At 45.8% G+C, this 24,243-nt stretch overlaps 1 protein-coding gene across 3 annotated transcripts in view; it reads left to right on the top strand.

Annotated features, from left to right (window-relative positions):
- Positions 1–308: 308 nt before the first annotated feature.
- Positions 309–24,243, top strand: part of LOC120764804 (connector enhancer of kinase suppressor of ras 2-like) — a 362,406-nt gene continuing 338,471 nt past the window's right edge. For all 3 annotated transcript variants that reach the window (XM_040088836.2, XM_040088834.2, XM_040088833.2), the window contains exons 1-2: positions 309–501; positions 759–832. In XM_040088836.2, the coding sequence (XP_039944770.1) occupies positions 461–501; positions 759–832 (115 nt within the window). In that variant the 5' untranslated portion in view covers positions 309–460. The remainder of the gene's footprint in view (positions 502–758; positions 833–24,243) is intronic.

Genomic DNA, 24,243 nt, shown 5'->3' with positions numbered 1-24,243 from the left:
TCTATCCTAAAGTGCTGTAGTAGTACAAATTGACTCCTCAATGCTGTCATTCTTTTTCTACAAAATGAGCAGCTCATAGGAGGAAATATCTTGGCTCTGAATGTGGCCAGAAAAAAAGAGCTTTCTCCCAGTAATTTTTTCCTTGGGTAAGACTTTTCATACTGTGTTTGACATTCTGAATTACATGATTACACAGTACAAGACTCCAGCAACATTTTGCATTGTAAAGATGGAGATGCTCAGCATTTTGCCAGATGCCAGGTGATATCCTGACATTTCTATCTTCACTTTAAGCCGAGTGACAGTCAGCATATTCACAATGAAGCCAAGACAATCTGCTATTAAGTTACAGTAGTGACATTTTCTCTTGTGAAGATCCCAGGGCTCGTTGGAATAAAGCAGCTCCGCCAAACGCAGTGTGCGGAGCAGCTCCGGCGCAGATTGCTCCGTGTATAATGCCATGTTTTATCCATGCCGGTGGCTCAGCGGGCAGAGGCTTTGGTAAGTAAGTCTGTACTGCACCATTTCCTGGCTCGGTGCTCCGGGTGTTGCAGTCTGTGTGCAGTGGGGGAGGTACCAGAGCTGATCAAGCAGTGTAATTTTATACATTACTGAATCAGTGCTGGAGGAACCTGGAGGGACAAAGCATCATCTTCTCTTTGAACTGCACTGTAAAATCTGACAGTACTTGTAGCCCAGCCATGCTCTGATACAATTTTTCTCTCCTTTTCCCCCTGATTTTGGTGTGAATGATAAAGTGATCTGATGATGGCTCTCATTATGGAACCTATTAGCAAGTGGACACCCAAGCAAGTAGTGGATTGGATGAAAGGTAAGATCGTTTACTGCCGTGTATTGTCTGTACTTTGGATCCTGGCAATTTGCATCCGTGCTCCCGCATTCTTTGTTTTCGGAAGAGTTTATTCAGTTCTGATCATCCCTGTGCTGCTTTGCCCAGTAGTTGTTAGAGACAGGGCTGAGGAGAGGCTGCTCGAACTGTGCTGTGGGAATTGCTGCCGACAACGGAGCGGGGATCAACTGCATTCGTTGGACAATGCAGACAGAAAGTGTTTGTGTCTTACGGCTCCATTATGCCTCGCACAGGGTAACGTCGGGATGTTTGGCTGCTTTAAATTTGCCCTGATTAGGTCTGGTTTGCTCATATCAGGTGATCTGATGCAGTGGCTGTACACTGATTGTCTGTAGTTTTGGGTACCACAAGGAGCACCAGAAGCCGGGGGCTGGACTGAGGTATCCTGCTCTTTCAGGAACGTGTCCTGCCCTGTCCAGGCTGCCAGCCGTGGGAAGGCGCAGGGCTGAGCCCGGCTCCGTGGGGAAACTCGCCGGGATAACTTGACAGGAATGATGATTTCCCTGCACATTCGCAGTTTCACAACACAGCCATCAGCTGTGATATGTTTTGCCTGACAATGCTCGGCTGTGCTGCAAACAGACCGGGATGGATGGCAGGGCGAGGGATTGTTCTGATGATAAGTGGTTTAAATTTCTCCGGAGTGGGAGGAGAATGTATTCCCACAGTGGAATGCATTAGTGTTGTTATACAGTGCTTCTGATGAGTTGTCTGTCTTTGAGACAAATAATTCCTGCCACGGGGGATCTCTTATATAAGGAGAAGAGGTGCAAATGTGGGGTGTAGGATACTCATGGAAATTATTCCTGTAATGTGATGACTGAACTTATGGGAGGGTTGAATTGGATGCCCACTCGAATGTCCTTAAAGCTTTCAAAGTATTCTCATTAATAAGAGAATGGTTCTGATCTCATTTTGCTAAGCTACATCTCCACACCACTAAAATTGGGCTGTTTTGGTGCTCATCAGACACGTTGCCATTATCAGCTAATTATTCTTTTACAAGCACAGTCTTGTGAAGCAAACAGTGTCTAGGGGAATGTATGTACTTTTTTTCTCAGGTATTTGGGAACTCGGGGCAATTGGGAGGGCTTAAGCAGGTCATTGGGATGGATCCTAAACCTTTAGATATAGGATTGATTCCCAGGCTCCAATGTCATTAGGTGATATCAAATCCTAATGTATTTGCAGAGGAGTTTTCTGATCTACACTTTCATTCTCAGTACATAAAAGAGTTAAAAATGGGACAGATCACTCTGCTATTTTAGCTTCTTACTTGAATTATAATGTAAATTAAGTGTCAAAGTGTGTAGAATACTTGTTGATAAATTTAAAATTACTTCCTGCTACTTTTTTATCCTTTCTGATGCAAACTAATTACATCTTGGGGAAAAGTAATCCATCATGTGCAGTGGAGGAAGGTCATACAAGCAGCAGGTTTTTAAATGTCTGGAGTTGCCCGACAGTTGGATTTCCATACCAGACTGCACAGTGCGCCAGCCACAGGGATATCTGGAGTAGGCAGCATTGCCAGTACTGTTCCTCTGTGTTCAAGCATAAATAAAAATAATGCAATGAACACTGAAGTATTCACAATGTTGATATTTTCCTTGGTAACGTGAGCTGCATATCCACAAACAGGAAAGTTGCACATTTGTTCATTTTCCCCATGTTAATATTACAAGCCTCCTTTTTATCCCAGTATTTACCTTTGCAGATGCATTGTTCAGTTGCAGCCAAAGAAAAGACCTAACCCACACAAATGGCAGACTGGAGGCAGTTTAAAACTACTTGTAAGTACCTTACTTTGCAAAAATTGCCCAAGTGTGGCCACTGTTTGCCTGTAATTTCCATGTGTTGTGTAGCTCAGCTCTGTTGGCTACAGTCACTCTGCTAAATCCATGTGCCAGGGATGTCAAAGATCTGCACAGGCAGTGATTTTCAGCGATAAGGTAGTTTTTATGTAGTTCTCCTATTCTGAAAGGTCACTTCTTTCACAGCATTAAAAGATAAATTAAGGACCCTTTCAAAAAATTACCACTTTAGGAATGAGTATTATCATAGTAACATGTTAATAAACAATGGAACAAATAATGTCACTGTAATATACCTTTGGGGGGCTTAAAATATGTAAGCAATTAGTTTTATTTGTGGAGATCGTAAATGATAAAATATTTCACAGGGAAATGATGGCAACATGCTTTTAAAACTTGCATTCATCATATCCCTTGAAGCTATTAGAATTTACTTCTAAAATCTGTTAGCAAAGCCCATAATTTGAAACTAAGTAGCAGTGAGTAGCAGAAGCATCAAATAACTGTAGAAAAGGTCGAAGGAAGCCAGGAAAATGATGTTAATGGTTTGAGACTCAGGTCCCCAGAATGTCCTAGTTGCAGCATCCGATGAGAGCAGCAGCTGCAGTTTGAATTCCCCCTCAAGAGGAGACACCCTTCTGTTCTTTTCCTTTAGGAAATGTTACTTGCCAAAAAAGTAAAATTGGTAGGCTATAAGAACCATTGTAATGACAAGTTGGCATCTTGTATTTGTCCACAGTTCCTTTCTTGGGAATACACTCAACTGCAATTCAATTAGGGAACTGCATCTGATGGTGTGGACAACCTGAAAAGGCCATGCAAGTCTGGAGAAATTGATTCCTGAGGCTCTCAGAGGTTCTAGAAGTTAAAACTAGATACACTTTTGTGTTAAAGAAACTGTCTTTATATACAAAAATATTTTGTAAAGTTGAGCAGATACAGCAGAAGGCACTGTGGTGAAAAGGGAAAGTTTCAAAGGAGATGACAACATTAACTGAGAAGGTATTTTTAACAACAGTTTTTAGTCAGTATTGTTTTTTTCCCGTCAAATTTTCCAAAATGTTAAACATCTCCAAATGGTTTTCAGATGTTTCCCCTGGTATACAGCCATTTCTTACATAACTTACTGTCCTAGGGTGACTGTGTATCCCCCAATCGTCTATTGGGTGCAAAGGGGAGGGAAAGCACAGTTTGTTTTTCCCCAGGAAAACTCTGCTCCTTGGAGTGACCTTGAAGCGGGGGAGTTGGAACACTGCAAGATGAAAGAAGCTCTGTTGTTTTTTCCCCAGCAGTTAGTTAGTTAGTTTAGTGCTAGCATAGTTAGATGCTGTAGAATAGCTGAAGCTTTTTTGCTTTTTTTTTTCCCTCTTTTTTTTTTCCTTCTTTTTTTCCTTTTTTCTTTTTGCCCTCTCCTCGGAACTGTTCCAGCCTCTCCGGACTAAGGACCTGGGGGAAGCACTGGGGGCCTCCACAGGGGACCCACCCCACCAAGGCCAGCCCTGCACATCTCCTTTTCTCCCAGCACCAGTGGAGACGGAGCGGCAGGGCACAGTGACTATCTTCAAGAGGAGACTTTCTTTAAGTTTGTTATCCCTCCATAAGCGGCATGAAGCTCTTGTCATCGGGTATTGTGCTGGGAGTGCTTTGCCTGTTTAATAAACAGGTTTTTTCCACTTCTCTCTGAGGAAGTCTTTTCCCAAACTGGTTGGGGGAGGGGAGGGGGGCCCCCTGGGAGGGTTTCTCCCAAAATCTGCCTGAAACCACCACAAACTTCCTGGTGCCCAAACATGGGGCTCGAGAGAGTGGAAAAACCCCATACTGATTAGTATTTAGCAGTCAGTAACTATGCTGCTTGAACTCATGTCTCTTGGGGTGGGGGCCTTGGTGTGTTTTGGATCCTTAGGCTTCTTTGAGGTCTTAATACCTTTGTGGTCCTTAGGTTTATTTGCATATGCAGAGATAGCCCCAATATTGTCACTAATACGCAGTTTTTACAGTAGAGGGATGTCACCCTGGTTTTTCTGAGTTTTTTAAAGCCTTTTGATTGTTCATAAAATGGAGTCAGACTTTTTAGCTACTGTACAATATTAGGAGCAGTTTTCGCTTTTTATCACACATGTAACATAAACAAATCCTTTGTTTTTCATTCTCTGTCCTCTGTTTGCATATTTCTAACCTGAAAACAATTGTAACTGACAGTTGGCCTGGCCATTCGGCTGGGAGGTGAAAACTCCAGAAGCCAATCCACAGCCAGACCCACAAATGTATAAAAAGTAAGAAATAAACAGGCAGAGGGGTCTCGGCCTTGGCTCAGCTTGAGCTCTCTCGGAGGAACAACTCCGCCCTGCGAAATCTCTCGTCTCAGTGTGATTGCTTTGTGTATCCCGATCACTGAGGGACACGGATTAGAGTAGCTATTGGCCTTGGTTTAATGATAATAATTTGTAGGAAGTTTATAAAGGTGCTGAGATCTTTTCCTACTATGTATGGATCATGGTTATGGTTATTCACCCTGTTTGTGGGAGGAGGAGCAGAGGATGAAACGTTGCAGTCTTTCGTTTCCTTCTTCTCCTCTGAATCGGTTAAATCATTGCTGGAGAATGTTGAGTTTCCCCTGAGTGTTAAAGAGACCATCTTTCTGGTATGTCATCTGGTAAGCCTCCCCTATACAGTCTGCAGCTTCTCTAGAATATGGGCTGAGATTTCTAGAGGGGCTGATGAAACTCCTGACCCAGGCAGAGGAAATCCTGAGTGGTGTGGAGAATGGGAGGATATGGGCCAACTCCTCAAGGAATTCTATGACCCTGTAGTCTGGGATTTTCCACAGGAACAAATTCAGAATCCAGTGGAGCTGGGGAAATACCTGAAAGAGAGGTACCATGATGGCTCTAAGGGGGAAAAGGTGGCTGCAGTAAGCTGAGCCCTGGCATATGCTTATCGCACGTTGCTAGAGACTGTAGGGCAGCAGACAGAGGCAGGGGGGAGGGATACAAATCAACAGCTACCCCAGTCACTCAGGCTGCAGCCAACACCCCAGTTATGAAGCCAGCAGCTAAACTAGAACCTGAGCCTGAGTCGGCAGCTAAACCAGACAGTAAGCCTAAGCCCCTAGCAGTTGCTCCAGGAAAGAAGCACACACTCAAAACTGATCGACCAGTGGACGATGATGACCCAAGAGAAGGACCTTCACCAAAATCAGAAGCCAAAGCTTCTAGCACAGGATCAGAAGCCAATATTGATTCATTTTCCCTGAAGGACCTTCAGGGCCTAAGAAAGGATTACTGGTGACAACCTGATGAATCTATAATTAGTTGGTTAGTCCATCTTTGGGATGCTGCAGGTAAGGCTACAATTCTGGACGGCACTGAAGCGAGGCATCTGGGATCCCTGTCACATGATCCAGTCATCGACCAGGAGATGATGAGAGAGGCTAGTCCTTGCAGTCTCTGGATACGGGTCCTAGGAAGTGTGGCAGAAAGATATTTGTGAGCAGATGATCTCTATATGCAGCAAACCCCATGGAAGACCGCAGAACAAGGGATTCAACGCTTGAGAGAAATGGCAGTGGCTGAGATGGTCTTCTCAGATGACATAAACACTAGGAACCCAGACTTGGTATCATGTACATCTGTGATGTGGTGAAAACTTATACGACTCGGGCCATTAGAATACGCTTCTGCTTTAGCAGTAATGAAGCGGGAGGACATGGAGGAGACGGTGCTTGATATGGCAAAGAAGCTCCGAGCACATGCAGATGCTGTGCATGGCCCAACACACGCCAGAATCGCAGCTGTGGAAACACGTCTACAGAAACTAAAGGATAAGATAGATGAGAATCATAAGAAACTCAGGGAGGAGATTAGAGAGGACCTTCTCCAAATCTCAGCAGTACAGATCAGAGGTTCTGGTACCCAACGTAGACGCTCCCCGGGTAGGGAGAGAGGATACACTCCACGTGCTGAGCTGTGGTTCTTCCTGCGGGATTGCGGAGAAAATATGAACAGATGGGATGGAAAATCTACGGCTGCCCTGGCACAATGGGTGCGTGAATTGAAGGAAGTCAAGACTCAAAGAGGGAGTTCCACCAAAAGGGAAGCGACTCCAGTTGCCCGTAGCCAAACTGCCAGGTATGACGATGATGACATGTCCGACCCCCTTGAAGGAACCTCTAAGACATATGCTCAAGGAAAGAAGGATAACCAGGCTTAGAGGGGCCCTGCCTCTAGCCAGGTAGAGGCTAGGGAAAACCATGTATTTTGGACTGTGTGGATTCGTTGGCCTGTCACATCTGAACCACAAAAATACGAGGCCTTGGTTGATACTGGTGCGCAGTGCACATTAATGCCGTCAAGACATGTAGGGGCAGAATCTGTCTCTCACTGGAGTGATGGCGGGATCACAAGATTTTACTTTGGTGGAAGCAGATGTGAGCCTAACTGGAAAGGAGTGGAAGAAACACCCTATTGTGACTGGGCCAGAGGCCCCATGCATTTTGGGCATAGATTACCTCTGAAGTGGGTATTTCAAATACCCGAAAGGCCTCAGGTGGGCATTCGGGATAGTGGCTGCAGTGACAGAGGGCATCCGGCAATTGAACACCTTGCCTGGACTGTCTGAGAATCCATCTGCAGTAGGACTCCTGAAAGTACAAGAGCAACGGGTACCAATTGCCACTTCTATAGTGCACCGCCGACAGTATAGGACAACTCGAGATGCTGTGATTCCCATCCATAAGATGATTCAAGAGCTGGAGAGCCAAGGGGTGGTTAGTAAAACCCACTCACCCTTCAACAGCCCCAGTTGGCCTGTGCGCAAGTCTGAAGGAGAATGGAGATTGACTGTGGACTACCGTGCATTGAATGTGGTGACACCACCACTGAGCGCTGCCATGCCAGACATGTTGGAGCTCCAGTATGAGCTGGAGTCCAAGGCAGCAAAATGGTACGCCACAATTGACATTGCAAATGCATTTTTCTCCATTCCTTTGGCAGCAGAATGCAGGCCTCAGTTTGCCTTCACATGGAGGGGAGTGCAGTACACCTGGAACCGACTGCCCCAGGGGTGGAAGCACAGCCCCACCATCTGCCATGGACTGATCCAGACTGCACTAGAAAAGGGTGAGGCTCCAGAACATCTACAGTATATTGATGACATCATTGTGTGGGGGAACACAGCAGCAGAAGTGTTTGAGAAGGGAAAGGAAATCATCCAGATCCTCCTGGAAGCCGGTTTCGCTATCAAGAAGAGTAAAGTTAAGGGACCAGCTCGTGAGATCCAGTTCCTGGGAGTAAAGTGGCAAGATGGACAGCGGCAGATTCCTACTGATGTCATCAACAAGATTACAGCAATGTCTCCACCAACCAATAAGAAGGAGACACAAGCTTTCCTCGGTGCTATAGGTTTCTGGAGGATGCATATTCCCGAGTATAGTCAGATTGTGAGCCCTCTTTACCTGGTCACCCGCAAAAAGAACGATTTCCACTGAGGCCCTAAGCAGCAACAAGCTTTTGCCCAGATCAAGCAGGAGATAGATCGCTCATGCAGTGGCCCTTGGCCCAGTCAGGACAGGACCAGATGTGAAGAACGTGCTCTACTCTGCAGCCGGGAGCCATGGCCTGTCCTGGAGCCTTTGGCAGAAGGTGCCTGGTGAGACTTGAGGCCGGCCACTACGATTTTGGAGTCGAAGCTACAGAGGGTCTGAAGCCAATTACACCCCAACTGAGAAAGAAATCTTAGCAGCCTATGAAGGAGTTCAAGCCGCCTCGGAGGTGATTGGTACAGAGGCGCAACTCCTCCTGGCACCCCGACTGCCTGTGCTAGGGTGGATGTTCAAAGGGAAGGTCCCCTCCACCCATCATGCCACTGATGCCACATGGAGCAAGTGGATTGCTCTTATTACGCAGCGCGCCCGTATGGGTAAACTGAATCGTCCTGGGATTTTGGAAATAATTACCAATTGGCCTGAGGGTGAAAATTTTGGTCTCACAGATGAACAAGAGCAAGTGACACGGGCTGAAGAGGCTCCACCATACAACCAATTGCCAGCAGAGGAGACGCATTATGCTCTTTTCACTGACGGTTCCGGTCGTATTGTAGGGATGAACCGGAAGTGGAAAGCAGCTGTGTGGAGCCCCACACGACAGGTTGCTGAGGCCACTGAAGGAGAGGGTGGATCAAGTCAACTTGCAGAACTCAAGGCTGTTCAATTGGCCTTGGATATTGCTGAAAGAGAGGGGTGGTTGAGGCTCTACCTCTATACCGATTCATGGATGGTAGCCAATGCTCTGTGGGGATGGCTGAAGAGGTGGAAAGAGGCTAATTGGCAGCGTGGAGGGAAACCAATTTGGGCTGCTGAGGAGTGGAAAGACATTGCTACCAGGGTAGGGAGACTACCTGTGAAAGTCCACCACGTAGATGCCCACATCCCCAAGAGTAGAGCTAATGAGGAGCATCGAAAGAATGAGCAGGTAGATCGGGCAGCAAAAATAGAGGTGTCAAAGATTGATTTAGATTGGGAACACAAGGGAGAGTTGTTTTTAGCTCGATGGGCCCATGATGCCTCAGGCCATCAGGGTAGAGATGCCACCTATAAGTGGGCCCGAGACCGAGGGGTGGATCTAACTGTCACCCTGGTTTTTCTGAGTTTTTTAAAGCCTTTTGATTGTTCATAAAATGGAGTCAGACCTTTTAGCTACTGTACAATATTAGGAGCAGTTTTTACTTTTTCTCACACATGTAACATAAACAAATCCTTTGTTTTTCATTCTCTGTCCTTTATTTGCATATTTCTAACCTGAAAACAATTGTAACTGACAGTTGGTCTGGCCATTCGGCTGGGAGGTGATAACTCCAAAAGCCAATCTTCAGCCAGACTCACAAATGTATAAAAAGTAAGAAATAAACAGGCAGAAGGCTCTCCGCCTTGTTCTCCGCCTTGGCTCAGCCTTGAGCTGGCTCGGAGGAACTCTCTGCCCTGCGAAAATCTCTTGACTCCGTGTGATTGCTTTGCGTATCCCAGTCACATCTAACCTTGGACAGTATTTCTCAGGTTATCCACGACTGTGAGACATGTGCTGCCATCACACTGGCCAAGCAGGTGAAGCCCCTATGGTATGGTGGACGGTGGTCTAAATATAAGTATGGAGAAGCCTGGCAGATTGATTATATTACCCTACCCCAGACACGTCACGGTAAGCACTATGTGCTCACAGTGGTGGAAGCCACCACGGGGTGGCTGGAGACCTACCCTGTGCCCCATGCTACTGCCTGAAACACCATCCTGGGCCTAGAGAAGCAAGTCATGTGGAGGCATGGTACCCCTGAGAGAATTGAGTCAGACAACGGGACTCATTTCAAGAACAGCCTTATTAACACCTGGGCTAGGGAACATGGCATTGAGTGGGTGTACCATATTCCCTACCATGCACCCACTGCAGGGAAAGTGGAGAGGCACAATGCATTGTTAAAAACCCAGTTGAAAGCATTGGGGGGGGGATCTTTCAAGAATTGGGAGCAGTGTGGGAGATTAGGGACAGGCGGTCGGAAGATATCGCGTTGTACGGGAAGACAGATCCCCTCCCTCAATTCTTAGTTGGTTAGTGTCCTTGATAAGGTAAGCAACACCTAACTTGTAACGTAAGCAGACGGAAGTGATGTAGCAAACAGAGGTTTTATAACTCCATGTAACCAGTTAATAAACACCATTAGCCGTCCACCACACTGGTGTCTGTGAGCTGGTGGTCCGAGCAGCCTGGGTGTGGCTGCCGTGTCGTTCCTGAACCAGGTCGCTACGCCTCAGCGGAGGTAACAGAGCAGCATTTGGCAAAGGCCACCTGGTTGGTCAACACCCGAGGCTCCACCAACCGAGCAGGCCCCGCCCAGGCTGAGCCTCTGCGTACAATAGATGGAGATAAAGTCCCAGTGGTGCATGCCAGAGGTCTGTTAGGGAAGACAGTGTGGATCAAGTCTGCCTCAAGTACAGACAAACCCATTAGTGGGGTTGTCTTTGCTCAGGGACCAGGTTGCACATGGTGGATAATGCAGAAAGATGGAACAACACGATGTGTACCTCAAGGAGATCTGATTGTTGGGTGAGAATCATTTGTAAACATCACTGTCTACTGAATGCTATTGCCATTGTCTGTACATTAAACCACGCAGAATGAAATAGAAGGAAATGTGTAAGTGAGAGGGTATGTGTTAAATGTTGAAAGTATGAGCAAGTGTTGAAGGTATGAGTAAGTGAGAGAGGAATCCTGCTGCCCTGCAGCCTGGGGCCTGGATTTAGTGGCTCAGTGTGGAACATGACAGGAGCATGACAGGTATTGATTGTATTTTTTTTTGTGGGGAGAACGGATGGAAGTTTTATGTGGATAAATACACGATGTGGAATATACGTTGGTTCTGTCTGTAAGTCAATGATATGGGGATAAGGGGTGGAAAATGTCCGAGGGTGACTGTGTATCCCCCAATCGTCTATTGGGTGCAAAGGGGAGGGGAAGCACAGTTTGTTTTTCCCCAGGAAAACTCTGCTCCTTGGAGTGACCTTGAAGCGGGGGAGTTGGAACACTGCAAGATGAAAGAAGCTCTGTTGTTTTTTCCCCAGCAGTTAGTTAGTTAGTTTAGTGCTAGCATAGTTAGATGCTGTAGAATAGCTGAAGCTTTTTTGCTTTTTTTTTCCCTCTTTTTTTTTTCCTTCTTTTTTTCCTTTTTTCTTTTTTGCCCTCTCCTCGGAACTGTTCCAACCTCTCCGGACTAAGGACCTGGGGGAAGCACCGGGGGCCTCCACAGGGGACCCACCCCACCAAGGCCAGCCCTGCACATCTCCTTTTCTCCCAGCACCAGTGGAGATGGAGCGGCAGGGCACAGTGACTATCTTCAAGAGGAGACTTTCTTTCTTTAAGTTTGTTATCCCTCCGTAAGCGGCACGAAGCTCTTGTCATCGGGTATTGTGCTGGGAGTGCTTTGCCTGTTTAATAAACAGGTTTTTTCCACTTCTCTCTGAGGAAATCTTTTTTCCCGAACCAGTTGGAGGAGGGGAGGGGGGCCCCGTGGGAGGGTTTCTCCCAAAATCTGCCTGAAACTGCAACACTTACCTGTTTTCCTGGGGATGTGTACTATGGACCCAAAAGGTACTTTAGGAAAAACCTTTGCCTTGCTCAGATTCCATAGTGGCCCCATTGGAAAACAAACTACCCATAAAGCTCCCCAGTACCTTCAGGGTCAGAGTGGTTTCTAGCTGGTTAGTTTTCCCTGGATTAGGTTTAACATATTAATGTGAGTAAATGGCAAACTGCCCTCCAAGATGTGCATCCGGAATGCTTTACCTGGAGATTTTTGTTGCTTTTTTGGCACAGGAGCTCCCTGTGAAACTCAGGGACACTTTGCAGGTTATCAGTGAACACTCCAAACTCAAACTCCTCTATTTCAATGTGCACTGAGCAGGTGAGTCCTGTACAGGATCTAGGGGTTTGGGGTGCAGAGGGGAGCTAGCATGTCTTACTGAATTAACAAAAGGGTGAGAGTTTGTGTTTCTGTTGGAGGCAAAATCTGAAGGGAATTCTCTGTACTTTTACAACCAAGAGCATTGGAGATGTACTTCCTAAAGGGAGCAGTTTTCAAGTAGGTCATTTAAAATGTGAACTCATTTACAGGCAAGTGACACCTCTGTCCAAATAAATACTCATTTTTCAAAGCAGTCCAAAGAAATGTAATGAAATGAAATACAATGCAATGAAAATACAGTTGCGACTTTCAGAGAATGCAGTGTTATTGAACAGCTGAAAATTAAAATGGGAAACCAGCTATTCCTTAAGTACCTGTAATAACTCCACACAGCATCTGTGATTCAAAGTCCTGGGGACTGACAGGTTTGTCTGCCAAAACAGCCTGCAGTGGAGGCTTCTCTTCTAATAAATGGTCTGCTGTAGATAGTCATTTCACAACTGCTAGCCATTTTTTCCCCTTTAAATCTAGAATTTCTGCACCCTCAACAGGAGATGTAGACATTAAAATAAATAAATAAATAAATAAAAATTCAGTTGGTAAACTGATTAACTGTGCTGCACTGATCCTGTGCAGAATTATTATATATTTAGCTGATGGGTTTTCCTTAGCATGTAATTCCCTGATTTCAGTCTGGCTCATAAAAGAGAAAGGCAGGGAGGGAGGGTGTGGAGAGCAGAGAAGCTGATGACGTAAGAGGACTTGTTAACATTCGCATCATGCTGGGCTCCGGCAAACCCCTCTCCCTCTGCTTCCCATTAGATCACTACCTGTGCTGGAGCAATGTGTCACAGCCAGGGAGCCTCCTCTCTTTGCAGGACATCATATTTATCAAATCTCAGAATGTGCTGGAAACATAGCTGAATATTATGATCCACTGCCAAAGCAGCCCTGTAGGTGCTGAGTTGGGTGATGCTTGGCTTCCCTGATCCCCCTTCCTGACCTCAGAATCCCATAATGCAGGAACACAATTCCACAAGATGCAATTTGAAACTGGAGTAGATAACCAAGGTCATCTCTTATTTAGAAAAAGTGTAGGTTTTATAGCATCTTTTCAGCTCTTTCTGAAGACAAATAGGTTTGGGAAAGATCTGAGCCACAAATGCAGAATTAGCATTCAATTTCCAAGCTGTTATAAAGTAAAGGTTTTACCGTTTTCCTTCTGCTCTCACCAATTGTACAGCTGAAACAATTTGCTGTTGTGGCTCCCCCTTGGATTCCTGTGTTCCACTGGCACCACATTTCCAGTTGTCTCTAGGAAGTCACTGAATCAGAATTGGCTGCAGTTCCTCCCCAATTTCTCTCACAAGTTTTGGACTTCAGTGCTTCTTAGTAACAAATTTTGTGAACAACTTGAGTGCTGTAAACTGTTTGCTTTTAAAGGATCAGCAGAACCCACCCCAGAGTTGACAGCTTTGCAATGTAAGTGCTAAAGGTCAGATTTCAAGGAACAGGTTCCCAATATTCAGCACAGTTAAGTGTTGGAATAAGCTGTCCAGGCAGGTTGGCCCATTCCCTTTATAGGAGGTTTTGAATACCACTGAGAAGACCTCCAGTATCCCTCTGGAAGTGTTTCTGTGCCCAGTCTGTCCCCAGCAGAGTGACCTAATGTCTTCTCAAGGCTTCTACCAACTCAGACAAGACCTTGGGGTGGTTTCTTGCATGGGAATCACCCTCATCTTTGAAATGTGAAAAGTCCCAAAGAGATTATAGCTCTGGCTTCCTCCTGGATATTTCACAGTTTATATTTCCCAGAATAACCATGGGAGATGATGTCCAAATGTCTAAAGCTCAGAAGTCTTCCTGCTGTGTTTCACGAGGAGAGCAGCAGAACTGGTGATCATCAGAGCTGCAGTCCCAGAAGCAAACCCAGACCTGCTCCACTTCCACCAACATTCCCAAAAGGCCCATTCCTCCCTGCCCCAGAGGTTAAGGTAGCAAACAGAGCTCAGGAGACTGGCAGGATTACCAGGAACCAGTGCCCTCAAGGCTTTGACTGTTACCACTTTTAATTCAGTTTGTGCACCACTGGCAGCCTGGAGGGACAACAAAACACTTTGCTGAGCCCATGGCTCCAGTTTGTGTCTTCCCAGCAACTGCAGCTGTGGTTGGGGTCATTGCCAGCAGGCCCACAGCAAAATTTAGTACAAAGACCTCCCTAAATCAAGTCTGTTATAAATTGCACGACTCAAGATTTAGTCCCAATTAGAATTTTATTTATTACAGCAAGCGGGGCATAAGCAAATACAGCGCTGGGCGACAGGGGGTCTGCACCCCGCCAACTGCCGCGCGGTTACGGTTTTTCAGTTCTGTTTTATACAGTTCTTTTCTTCTGTTATCGGTCGGTTTATCTTGGTGCTAGGAGACCGTCTTCTATCTTCTGAAAACAGTTACAGTTCCTTCTCCTGGAACTCAAAAGCCTTGTTAAGCAATAGCACATGTGTCTAAAAAGTCCTGAGTCATCTTGTGTTTGCAAGTTTTAAAAGTCATGAGTCATCCTGTGTTTGCAAGTTTAAAGGTTCTCTTAAAAGTCATGAGTCATCCTGTGTTTGCAAGTTCAATGAACAAAGCATTAACCCGCTACAATCCCCCCTTTTTCTTTCAGCCTAAATTTGTTCATTGAATCTTTTTAATTCCTGTCTGGCCTATTCTAATTTCTCATCTTCTGAGGTAGAAGATATGAGACTATTGATCACCTTGAAGATTAAACAGCGTAGGATCTTGAACGCTATTGTTACAAGGAAAAGAATAACAAGATACAACAAAATTGTTTTAACTATAGAAGTCTACCACCCTGTAAGTCGCTACTTTTTTGATCCAGTCCTCAGATTCTTGCTTCACTTGTCTGATCACGCTGTTCATGCTTCAAAGGGCAGCATGGATGTTTGGAGCCTTTGAGGTCACGTTTAGGCAACACAGTCTTTGAAATTCCTGGCATTCATGTCTATGAAGTAACAAGAGATAATCTATAGCAGCACGGTTCTGGAGAGTGGCCTGTCTGGTAATTTCCTCATCTTCTAGGAGAGAGCTGATGGCGGTGGACGTTAAATTTGCCTGTTTGACTACCCAGCACTTTAGATGGCTTAATTCACCTAGAGCCTTGGCTGCTGCAACCCACAGAAGGAACAGGGACACAGCGACTCTTTTTGACTTGGCTCAATGAAAAATTTCTGAATTACAATTTGGATCCAATTGGTCAGCACTTTTCTTTTGAATTTTGTTTGCTGATTTGTTTTTTGTGAGTCCATTCACCAATCAAAGTTTGGTTGGGTGTCAATACAGACAACCGCCCTATGGTACATAGCCCTCCTAAAAGCCGAGACGGAATTCCTGCTTAAAATGGAATTCCTACCAGACAGGTGGACATAGGATTCTCTGTTGATGCAGTGGACAAACATATGTTTTCCTGCGGAAGTGTCTGTGCCAGGGTCACCCAGACATTTTGATGCAGCTGAGGGATGATCCATGCAGCTGCCAGACTGTTCAGCAACAATAAGATGACAACTTGTATGAGGTTCATCACAGGGTTGAGTGTGAGGCAGGCTTTCTCTAAAAAGAAAAACAAACATTTTTAAAACATGTTAAAAGTTTCTGTTTCTGCCGGAAGGAGTCCACATCTAGGAAGAGTCTTTTTCTTCTATCCGGCGGCGTCTTCTTTTGGATGCAACAGCTACTTGCCTCTTATCCCCTTCTGCTGGAGCTGGATTTTTAGGGACAAAAGGTTTCACTCACTTCTGGGGAATCCACCGAGGGCCTGAGGGAGTGGCCACATAGGCATAGCCACGACCCCAGGTTACGAGCTCATAGGGACCTTTGGTTTCCCAAGTTTCTGGATCCCTAATCATGACCAGTGGACACTGAGACAATTTGAACTGATTGCCACTGTTAAAATGGCGTACCACTGGTGGACTCATGTTTTCAAATGAACAGTTCAGAAAATTGATGGTAAACATGGCTTTGCAGAGTTTCTCATGTGGAGACATCTACACAGACGTACTACTCTGTCTAGCCAGGACCTGTTTGAGCGTCTGATGTGCTCGCTCAACCACAGCTTGACCTGTGGGGGAGTGAGGGATGCCAGTTTTATGTTCCACTCCCCACTGCTGGACAAACTCTAGGAACTCCTTGGACGTGTACGCTGGGCCGTTATCAGTGCTGATTTCTTTTGGAATCCCTAACATTGAAAAAGCTTGCACTAGGTGTTTCTTGGCATGTTCAGTCTTTTCCCCTGCATGGGCAGAGGCATACACTGCACCTGAATGTGTGTCAATGCTTACATGAACATATTTGAGGTGTCTAAAACTAGGAATGTGTGTGAAGTCTGTCTACCATACCTCACAACTGCCAAGGCCCCGGGGGTTAACTCCCATACCCATCGATGGCATCACCTGGACCTGGCAGCTGGGACAGGTGGCCACAATGGCTCCAGCCTGGCTCCGTGTTAGCTGGAACTGATGGATCAGGCCTGGCACATTCTGATGGTATTGTTGGTGACTCAGCTTTGCTTGTTGGAAGATATCAGGGAGACGTGCATTTTTAACAGGTGCAGCAAGGGAATCTGCCTGACGATTCCCCTCTGCAACTTCACCTGGCAAATCCGTGTGTGATCTTACATGCATCACATAGAACGGATGTTCTCGATGAGAAATTAAATAAATTAGCTTTGAAAGCAATCTGAAGAGATGCTCATTGTCAATTTCTTTGGGCAGAGCCTGCTCCGCTCTGGACACTACCCCCGCCACGTAAGCAGAGTCTGTTACCAAATTAATTGGTTCCGAGAACTTCTCAAAGGCTCTTACCACTGCAGCTAGTTCAGCCACTTGGGGGGATCCCTCCACAAACTCCACATCAGCTTCCCAACGCTGAGTCTGAGGATTTCTCCAAGTCATCACCGACTTGTGGGAAGCCCCGGATGTGTCCGTGAACACTGTGAGAGCCTTGAGTGGTCTCCGACTCCTCTTCTCACGAGGAATGAGGTGGAATTCCTCATTGAGCAACTTGTGAGACGGGGCATGGACTGATATTTGTCCCCTGTAGCTGTCCAGAGACAATTGGAGACTGGCATTGCTCTGGAGCAAATGCTCAAACATCTCTTTGGTCAATCTCTTGGGAGAGTTCCTTCCCTCCTTAGAAAGTTTGACCGGAAGGTGAATACGTGTAAAGTCACAACCAGCCAGCTCACACAATCTCACCCTTGCCTTCCGAATCAGTTGAGCTATCAACTCTTGTGGCTCAGTGATGGTCTTGGATCTTTGGTGAGAGAGGAAGACCCACTCTATGATCAAGAGTGAATCTCTCTGCCCTTCAATCCATTGAAAAATCAAACCATGCAAATGTGGCAGTTTTCCTAGAACAATGAATTGGAAAGGTATGTTTGGCTCACATCGATGAGCCTGCCTCTCTGATAAGGCCTTCTGTACCTTTTTGATTGCTGTCTTTGCCTCTGGGGTCAGTTCCCTGGGAGAAACCAGCTCCCTCTCCCCCTTTAATAAATTGAAGAGAGGGTCTAAATCTTCATTTGTGAGGCCTAGCCAAGGTCTTACCCAATTCAAAGACCCACACAAGGAGTGGAGATCTGCTAGGGTTTTGGGATTACACTCAATTTCCAATTTCTGCGGAACAATGGTCCTTGCAGCTATTTGTAGACCCAGGTACTTCCAAAGTGGCATCCTTTGAACTTTATCTTCTATTCGGTTCTATGTGGTTAACTTTCATGTCTTGTGAAATGTTTTGCAGGCCCACTGTAATTACTGTCTAATCAGTAGATGTTTCTGGTTTTCTGGGCAGGCCTTGGCGAAGTGTCCTGGCCTTTTGCAGCGGTGGCAGATGATGTGCTGCAGCTGGTCTGATGACATCGGTTGCCTCCTTTCTCCTGGTGCTGCAGCTGCCACAGGCTTTGGGTGTGTCAGTCCTGGATTCCTTTCAGATGCACTGAAAAGCTCTACTTTCTTGGTACAGGCTTCTATCATCTGTGCGAGACTAGGCGATGGGTCAAGGGGAAGGCTAAGAATGATTCTACGACAGGTCCCATTACCATTCCTCTGAGCCATCTCTTTAATCAATTCTGCCTGTACCTCTGGGTCTTGCACTTGTCTTTCTACTTGACTTCTCAGATGGTCCACAAACTGCAAGAAATTCTCGGAAGGAAACTGTTTAATGTTAACATAACTGGTCTTTATCTCAGGTGATGGAATCTGATAAAAAGTCTTTTCTGCAGCATTACAGATCTTATTTAAAACTGACTTGGATAACAACCAAATTTGCTCATTCACACAGCACTAAATAAATCACTTTCACCGCACAAATGATCATGTGTGATGTCATTGTAATCGCTGTCCTGAGCATCAGGAGTTTGCTGAATTTCCTGCAATACTGTTTTCAAAGCTTTTTTCCATAATCCTTCCTATAGGTCATACTCTGAGGGAGTTAATAGGCATCTGAATAAATCTTTAATGTCACTGGGTACCATCTCATTTGAATTGAAGGTAGCTTTCATCATGCCCTTAAATATTTCACTGAATTGAAGGTAGCTTTCATCATGCCCTTAAATATTTCACTGGATTTCCCCAATTGTTTCTGCATTTTACACAGCTCTTTTTTTTTTTTTTTTTTTTATCTTGGCATGAAAAAGGCAAATACTCTCTACGTACGTGTCTTTTGTCTACATATACTACAGGAGCCACAGATGGTATGCTCTCTTCATCATTATTCTGAGTTGCTAAAAATCTTGCTGCTTCTCCATTGCCCAGGCAGCCAGAGGGTGTTGTCCCACCCCCTTCCTGGGATCCAGCAACAGGCAGCTCTTCCCTCCTCCCCTGGGGTCCAGCAACAGGCAGCTCTTCCCTCCTCCCCTGGGGCCCAGGTTAGGCTGCTCTTTAGCCCTTGCTGCGGGGGACCACCCCCCCCTTCTGCTGCTGCGGGCTGGCAGCCGCCCTTCATTATCCATCTCCCCATCCGCGCTGGGAGTAGGGGTTGTAAGGCACCCTCCCCTCTCCCCCTTCGCGCGGCCGCTGGGAGGGAGGGAGAGGCACTGGGGAGAAGGGTGGGGTGGGGGATTTGGTGAGAGATCCGCCATCGGGGATGACTGCGTGGTGCGAGCCTCCTAGGGTCTCATCCACGTGGCCAGAGCCCCGAGAGGAAGAAAAAAAAATTGCATCTTGCTGAGAGAAAACAGGTGGGAGAGGAGGGTATAAGGACGGTGGGTGGGTTTGAGGAGCAGAATCCAGTACGGAATCAGGGAATCCCTGCTTCTCGGGAACAGGGAATTGCTGAGAGGTTTTGCATGGCTGTCTGCTGTTTTCTGCTTCTAACAGCTTCTTGCGTACTTGTAAGAATATTGGAATAAATAAAGAAATTTTGTTTTCCCAATTTTCAACTTTTAAAGTTATTAATTTTCCCACATCATCCCAAAATGAAACAGAATTTATATCTTGTAGAGTACTGTCTGGAATCTCAGCTGACAGCCAGGAAATAAAATTGATTAAGAGCTTATCAGGAAATTTTAGACCTGTTGAAATGCTTCTAAGTTGTTTAAAAGCACTCTTTTGATTTCTCGATAAACGTATGCCCATGTTTCTGATGTTTTAGAAGGCAAACTGTTCGAAAAATCTTAACCCCTGACGTGAAAAACTCAAGACGCCGCCGCGTCCCGCTCGCTCCCGAGGTATCAGGGGCAAGGCGGGCTGGTCGCGGCTCGGGGCGGCCGTCTCTGGCCGCTTCTCCCGACTGCGGGGACACGGGCAGGGGGGTGTCCCGGTGCCGGCTTCTGTCCCGGGGCCCTCCCGTAGCTAGCCCACCCCAAAAACGCGCGGTTTTCCCCGGTACACGGAACTCCAGCCGTTCCGCAGAGAGAAAAAAAAATCTCTAACCGCGTTACGCAAACACACTGCGGCGCAGGGTCCTAAAGCTCTCTCACTATTAAACTATAGGGATCTTCTAGCGAACCCCGCAGCACGTGTTGCATCGTCAGGGTTTTCTGTCTAAAGGTCGACTCACTTTTATAGTAAAAGCGAACTCCCGACCCTGTGCTGGCACCCCGAGCTGTTCGAAAACAGCCGATAGTGGCTAGGTTATGAATTCCAATACACATATATTTAATTCCAAACTGATCTACTATAGCTTGGGTTCCCCAGTGAGTTTTCTCGTGTATTCTATGCAAAATTTCCAGCGCTATTGCTTTTGGCAATACTTCTCATCCATCAGAGAGTTTCCATTTTCCATCCTGGTCTTTACATATTCCTATTTGAGATAACCTCTGCTCTTCTGTTTTAGTAAATCTGTATTCTGCTTTCTCCTCATCCAATGACTCTGTCCCGGGCCCCCCTTTTTCTTTTTGTCGTATTATCATTAGAGCGGCTTTCTTGGCCTCCTGATCTGCTGCATTGTTTCCTCTACTTCTAAAATCTATTCCTCTCTGATGTCCTCTCAAATGTACCACCGCAATTTTCTTAGGTTTTCTCAATGCTATTAATACCCTTTGGATTAATTCCTGATGTATTAAATCCTTTCCCTGGGAGTTCATTAATCCCCTTTTTTCCCATATTTTCCCAAAGGTGTGCACTACCCCAAATGCATATTTAGAGTCTGTATAAATTGTCCCTTCTTTATCTTTTAATCTTTCTAACGCTCTTAATACAGCATACAATTCACAGGCTTGTGCAGACTAAGTTTTATTCAGTGGGCCTGATTCTATAACCTCTAGTTCCGGTCCCCCTATAATTGCATGGCCTGGCACTCTTTTTCCTTCTGTAACTCGTGATGATCCATCTACAAATAGCCTTTCCCGTTTCTAATTCTTCCTTCTCTAAGTCTGGTCTTATTTTAGTTTGCTCCTCAATAGTTGTCATGCAGTTATGAGCTAATTCTTTTTCATCCGGCTCCTCATATAAAAATTGGGCCGGATTTTGCAAGCCCATCACTTCTAGGGTCAATTTAGGGGAGTCTAGAAGGATGCCTTCATATTTTAAAAGTCTGGAGTCTGTAATCCACTTATCTGCTTTTTTGTTGTAAAATTCCCCTAATATTATGAGGAGATAACACCTTTAATTCGCTGTTAAATGTTATTTTGTGTGCTTCTTCCGTCAGGAGCGCACAGGCTACAACTGCTTGTAAGCAAGTAGGCCATCCTTTACTGATTTTACTTTAAAAGGCTCCCCCTTTGCCCCAACTACCAGGGCAGTTTCTCGGGCAAAGGTGCACCCAAGGGGCAGTTTTTGAATGGTTGATCTTTCAGCCCCTGTGTCTACCAGGAACTCGAATTCCTGGTGCTGGGGACCTATCTTTTATCAAGGGCTCCTGGTGTGTCCTGGTCCCCAGCAAATAGAGCCCCTGACCTGCTGGGCATCCCAAATGCGCATTCCTGCACGTCTAATCATGTTTTTCTCTTCAGATGTAAAAAGGATGCCCAATATGGATTGTAATTCATCCCAAGCATAAATATTGGGACCTAGGAATTGGTCCACTCTCTCTGATACTCCTAGTGGATCTTCTAACAAGTTCCCCATTTCCTTTTTGAAGTCCCGTACGTCCCCTGAGCTTAGTGGGACAGAGATAAACCCTATTTCAGCCTGAGGTCCCCCCATGGGCATTTCCCTTAAAGGGTATAAATTCTGTTGTCTCACCCTTTGTCTAGTCATCGGACCTCTAGGTGGGGCCTCAGCTTGTTCCTCTGCATTTTCATTATCCGGGAGTGGAGGGGCTTGTGGTGGTACATACGGTGGTGGAACTAAGGGAACTTCTTCCTCTCGTTTCCCTCTTTTCTTATCTTCACGAGAGTCAGATTTTTCTTTTAGGCTTAATAAAAACACTCCCGGGGTCTCAACCCATATACTTGCATAGTCGCTTTCCTCCTGACTAAAGGAGTCTTAGTGCTTACCCATAAGTTGAGTTTCTGCCTAACCCAATCATCATCAAATACAGGCCAAAAAAAAAAACCACCCAAAAACATTCCTAGATATTTCTTTCCCACCCTATACTTCTATACAATAGCGTATCATTTTGGCCTTATCCTTGTCTCTAGTCCCAGGATACTGCTTCCATTCAGCTAGCATGAATCCTAACGGACTGTCTTTAGGCACAGCTGGGAGTTTCATGGGTGGAGGGGGCTTGCTCTTCCCCTGTCCCATCTTCTGGAGTGCCTTCTATCACAGGTGTGCAACCAATCGCTTCCCCTTGTTCGTGGCCCACGCCCTCGCGGGCAATGGGAACCGCACTACTGAGGGTCCACACTCACTTGGGGTGTCCGGCTGCCGGCTCCCCTCTCACACAGCACACTCAGCACACTCCAGGATACCCGACCCCGACCGAACGGCTCCCCACGTGTAATTCCACGCAATACTTACGCGTCCTGCGTCTTCGTCCGGACCTTTGTGCACAAAGTTTATAGGGTCGACCGGTCTCCTTTGCTTATGTCCCGAGTTTTAGGTTCGTCGGTGAGAGCGGGGTAGGTTACAGAAATCCTGGGGCCACCTGAGGTGGGGCGCCTCCCCAGTATTCCTATTCTACCAGAACATTCTCATCTGAGTCACGGCACCAAATTGTTATAAATTGCACGACTCAAGATTTAGTCCCAATTAGAATTTCATTAATTACAGCAAGCGGGGCATAAGCAAATACAGCGCTGGGCGACAGGGGGTCTGCACCCCGCCAACTGCCGCGCGGTTACGGTCTTTCAGTTCTGTTTTATACAGTTCTTTTCTTCTGTTATCGGTCGGTTTATCTTGGTGCTAGGAGACCGTCTTCTATCTTCTGAAAACAGTTACAGTTCCTTCTCCTGGAACTCAAAAGCCTTGTTAAGCAATAGCACATGTGTCTAAAAAGTCCTGAGTCATCCTGTGTTTGCAAGTTTTAAAAGTCATGAGTCATCCTGTGTTTGCAAGTTCAATGAACAAAGCATTAACCCGTTACAAAGTCTATCTCTAATTGTCTATGTAAATTATTTTGGCTGAAGTATTTCTGCATCCCTATCACTATTACCTCATCTTCACTAACTCCACTTTGAGGACCAATTAGAAACTGGTCTACATATCTTCTTCTCTAGCACTATCTCCATAAAAGATTTCAGCAACATTTAGTAATTTAATGGTCTGTATTTATTATCAGGTTATTTAGGACTGTATTCTGAAATTTCCCTATCTATAAAGCATTCAGACTTTTTTAAGAAATGTAATTCTGCTCCCAGAGAAAAGTCTGAGCTCAGTGAAAGTCTCTCAAGTCACATTTATCAAGCGTAACTAATCTTTCAGGTCATTATGTAAAGAAATTTATTATCTTGCAGCTTAATATCAGCAGTTAGACAATGTGTCATGCATTGCTGTGCCTTGTAACCTTTACCATGTGTTAAAATTATGCAAAATTCTCAACTTTCTCCCAGTCCTGACCACCCCAGGGAGGGCAGAGTGGCAATGCAAGTTCAGAAGAGCTCAACATTCTCCAGCTCTCCATTATTTCACAGTGCTTCATCTTATGAAGCAAAATTCAGGATAAATTGGCTTCTGTGGATGACACTTTCAGACCACATTAAATGAGATGCTGTATGTCAGGAAACTGCAAAGACACTGTATCCTGCTCAGCAATAAGATGCTTTCATGGTTTCTTCCCAGACTTTCTTGCTCCACTCATTCCAGTTTCTTAATTTTTCCTTCCTTTGGCAGTATTTACATCAACCTATATGCCATAACACTGAGAACTGTGTATAACGCTGTGTCCTGGTTTGGGACAAATTTGGGAGAAAACCCCTGTATAGGATCCTTCTAAGGAAGCAAACCCACGTGGCCCCTCCCTCCAACCGGTCCGGAAAAAAACCAAAACCCTCTTTGGAGAAAAGTGGAAAAAACTATTTTACTAAACAAATGAAGTGCATACAAGTATAAAGAATGAATAGTATGAAACAATAAAACTTCTCCTTCTGAAGTGAGATGGCAAACTGAGAAAGTCCTTGCCGTGGGTGTAGCTCGGCTCTCTCTCAGCGTCTCCAGTCCCAGTCCCTCCGGCGCTGCTGGAAAATGCCGAGGTCCAGGCCCCGGTGGGCCGCAGGTGCAGCCCCCAGTGCTCCCC

Source organism: Hirundo rustica, chromosome W (assembly GCF_015227805.2).
Source record: "Hirundo rustica isolate bHirRus1 chromosome W, bHirRus1.pri.v3, whole genome shotgun sequence".
Taxonomy (NCBI): Eukaryota; Metazoa; Chordata; class Aves; order Passeriformes; family Hirundinidae; genus Hirundo; species Hirundo rustica.
Note: the sequence above shows the minus strand (reverse complement) of the source record. Positions and strands in the feature narration are given on the sequence as shown.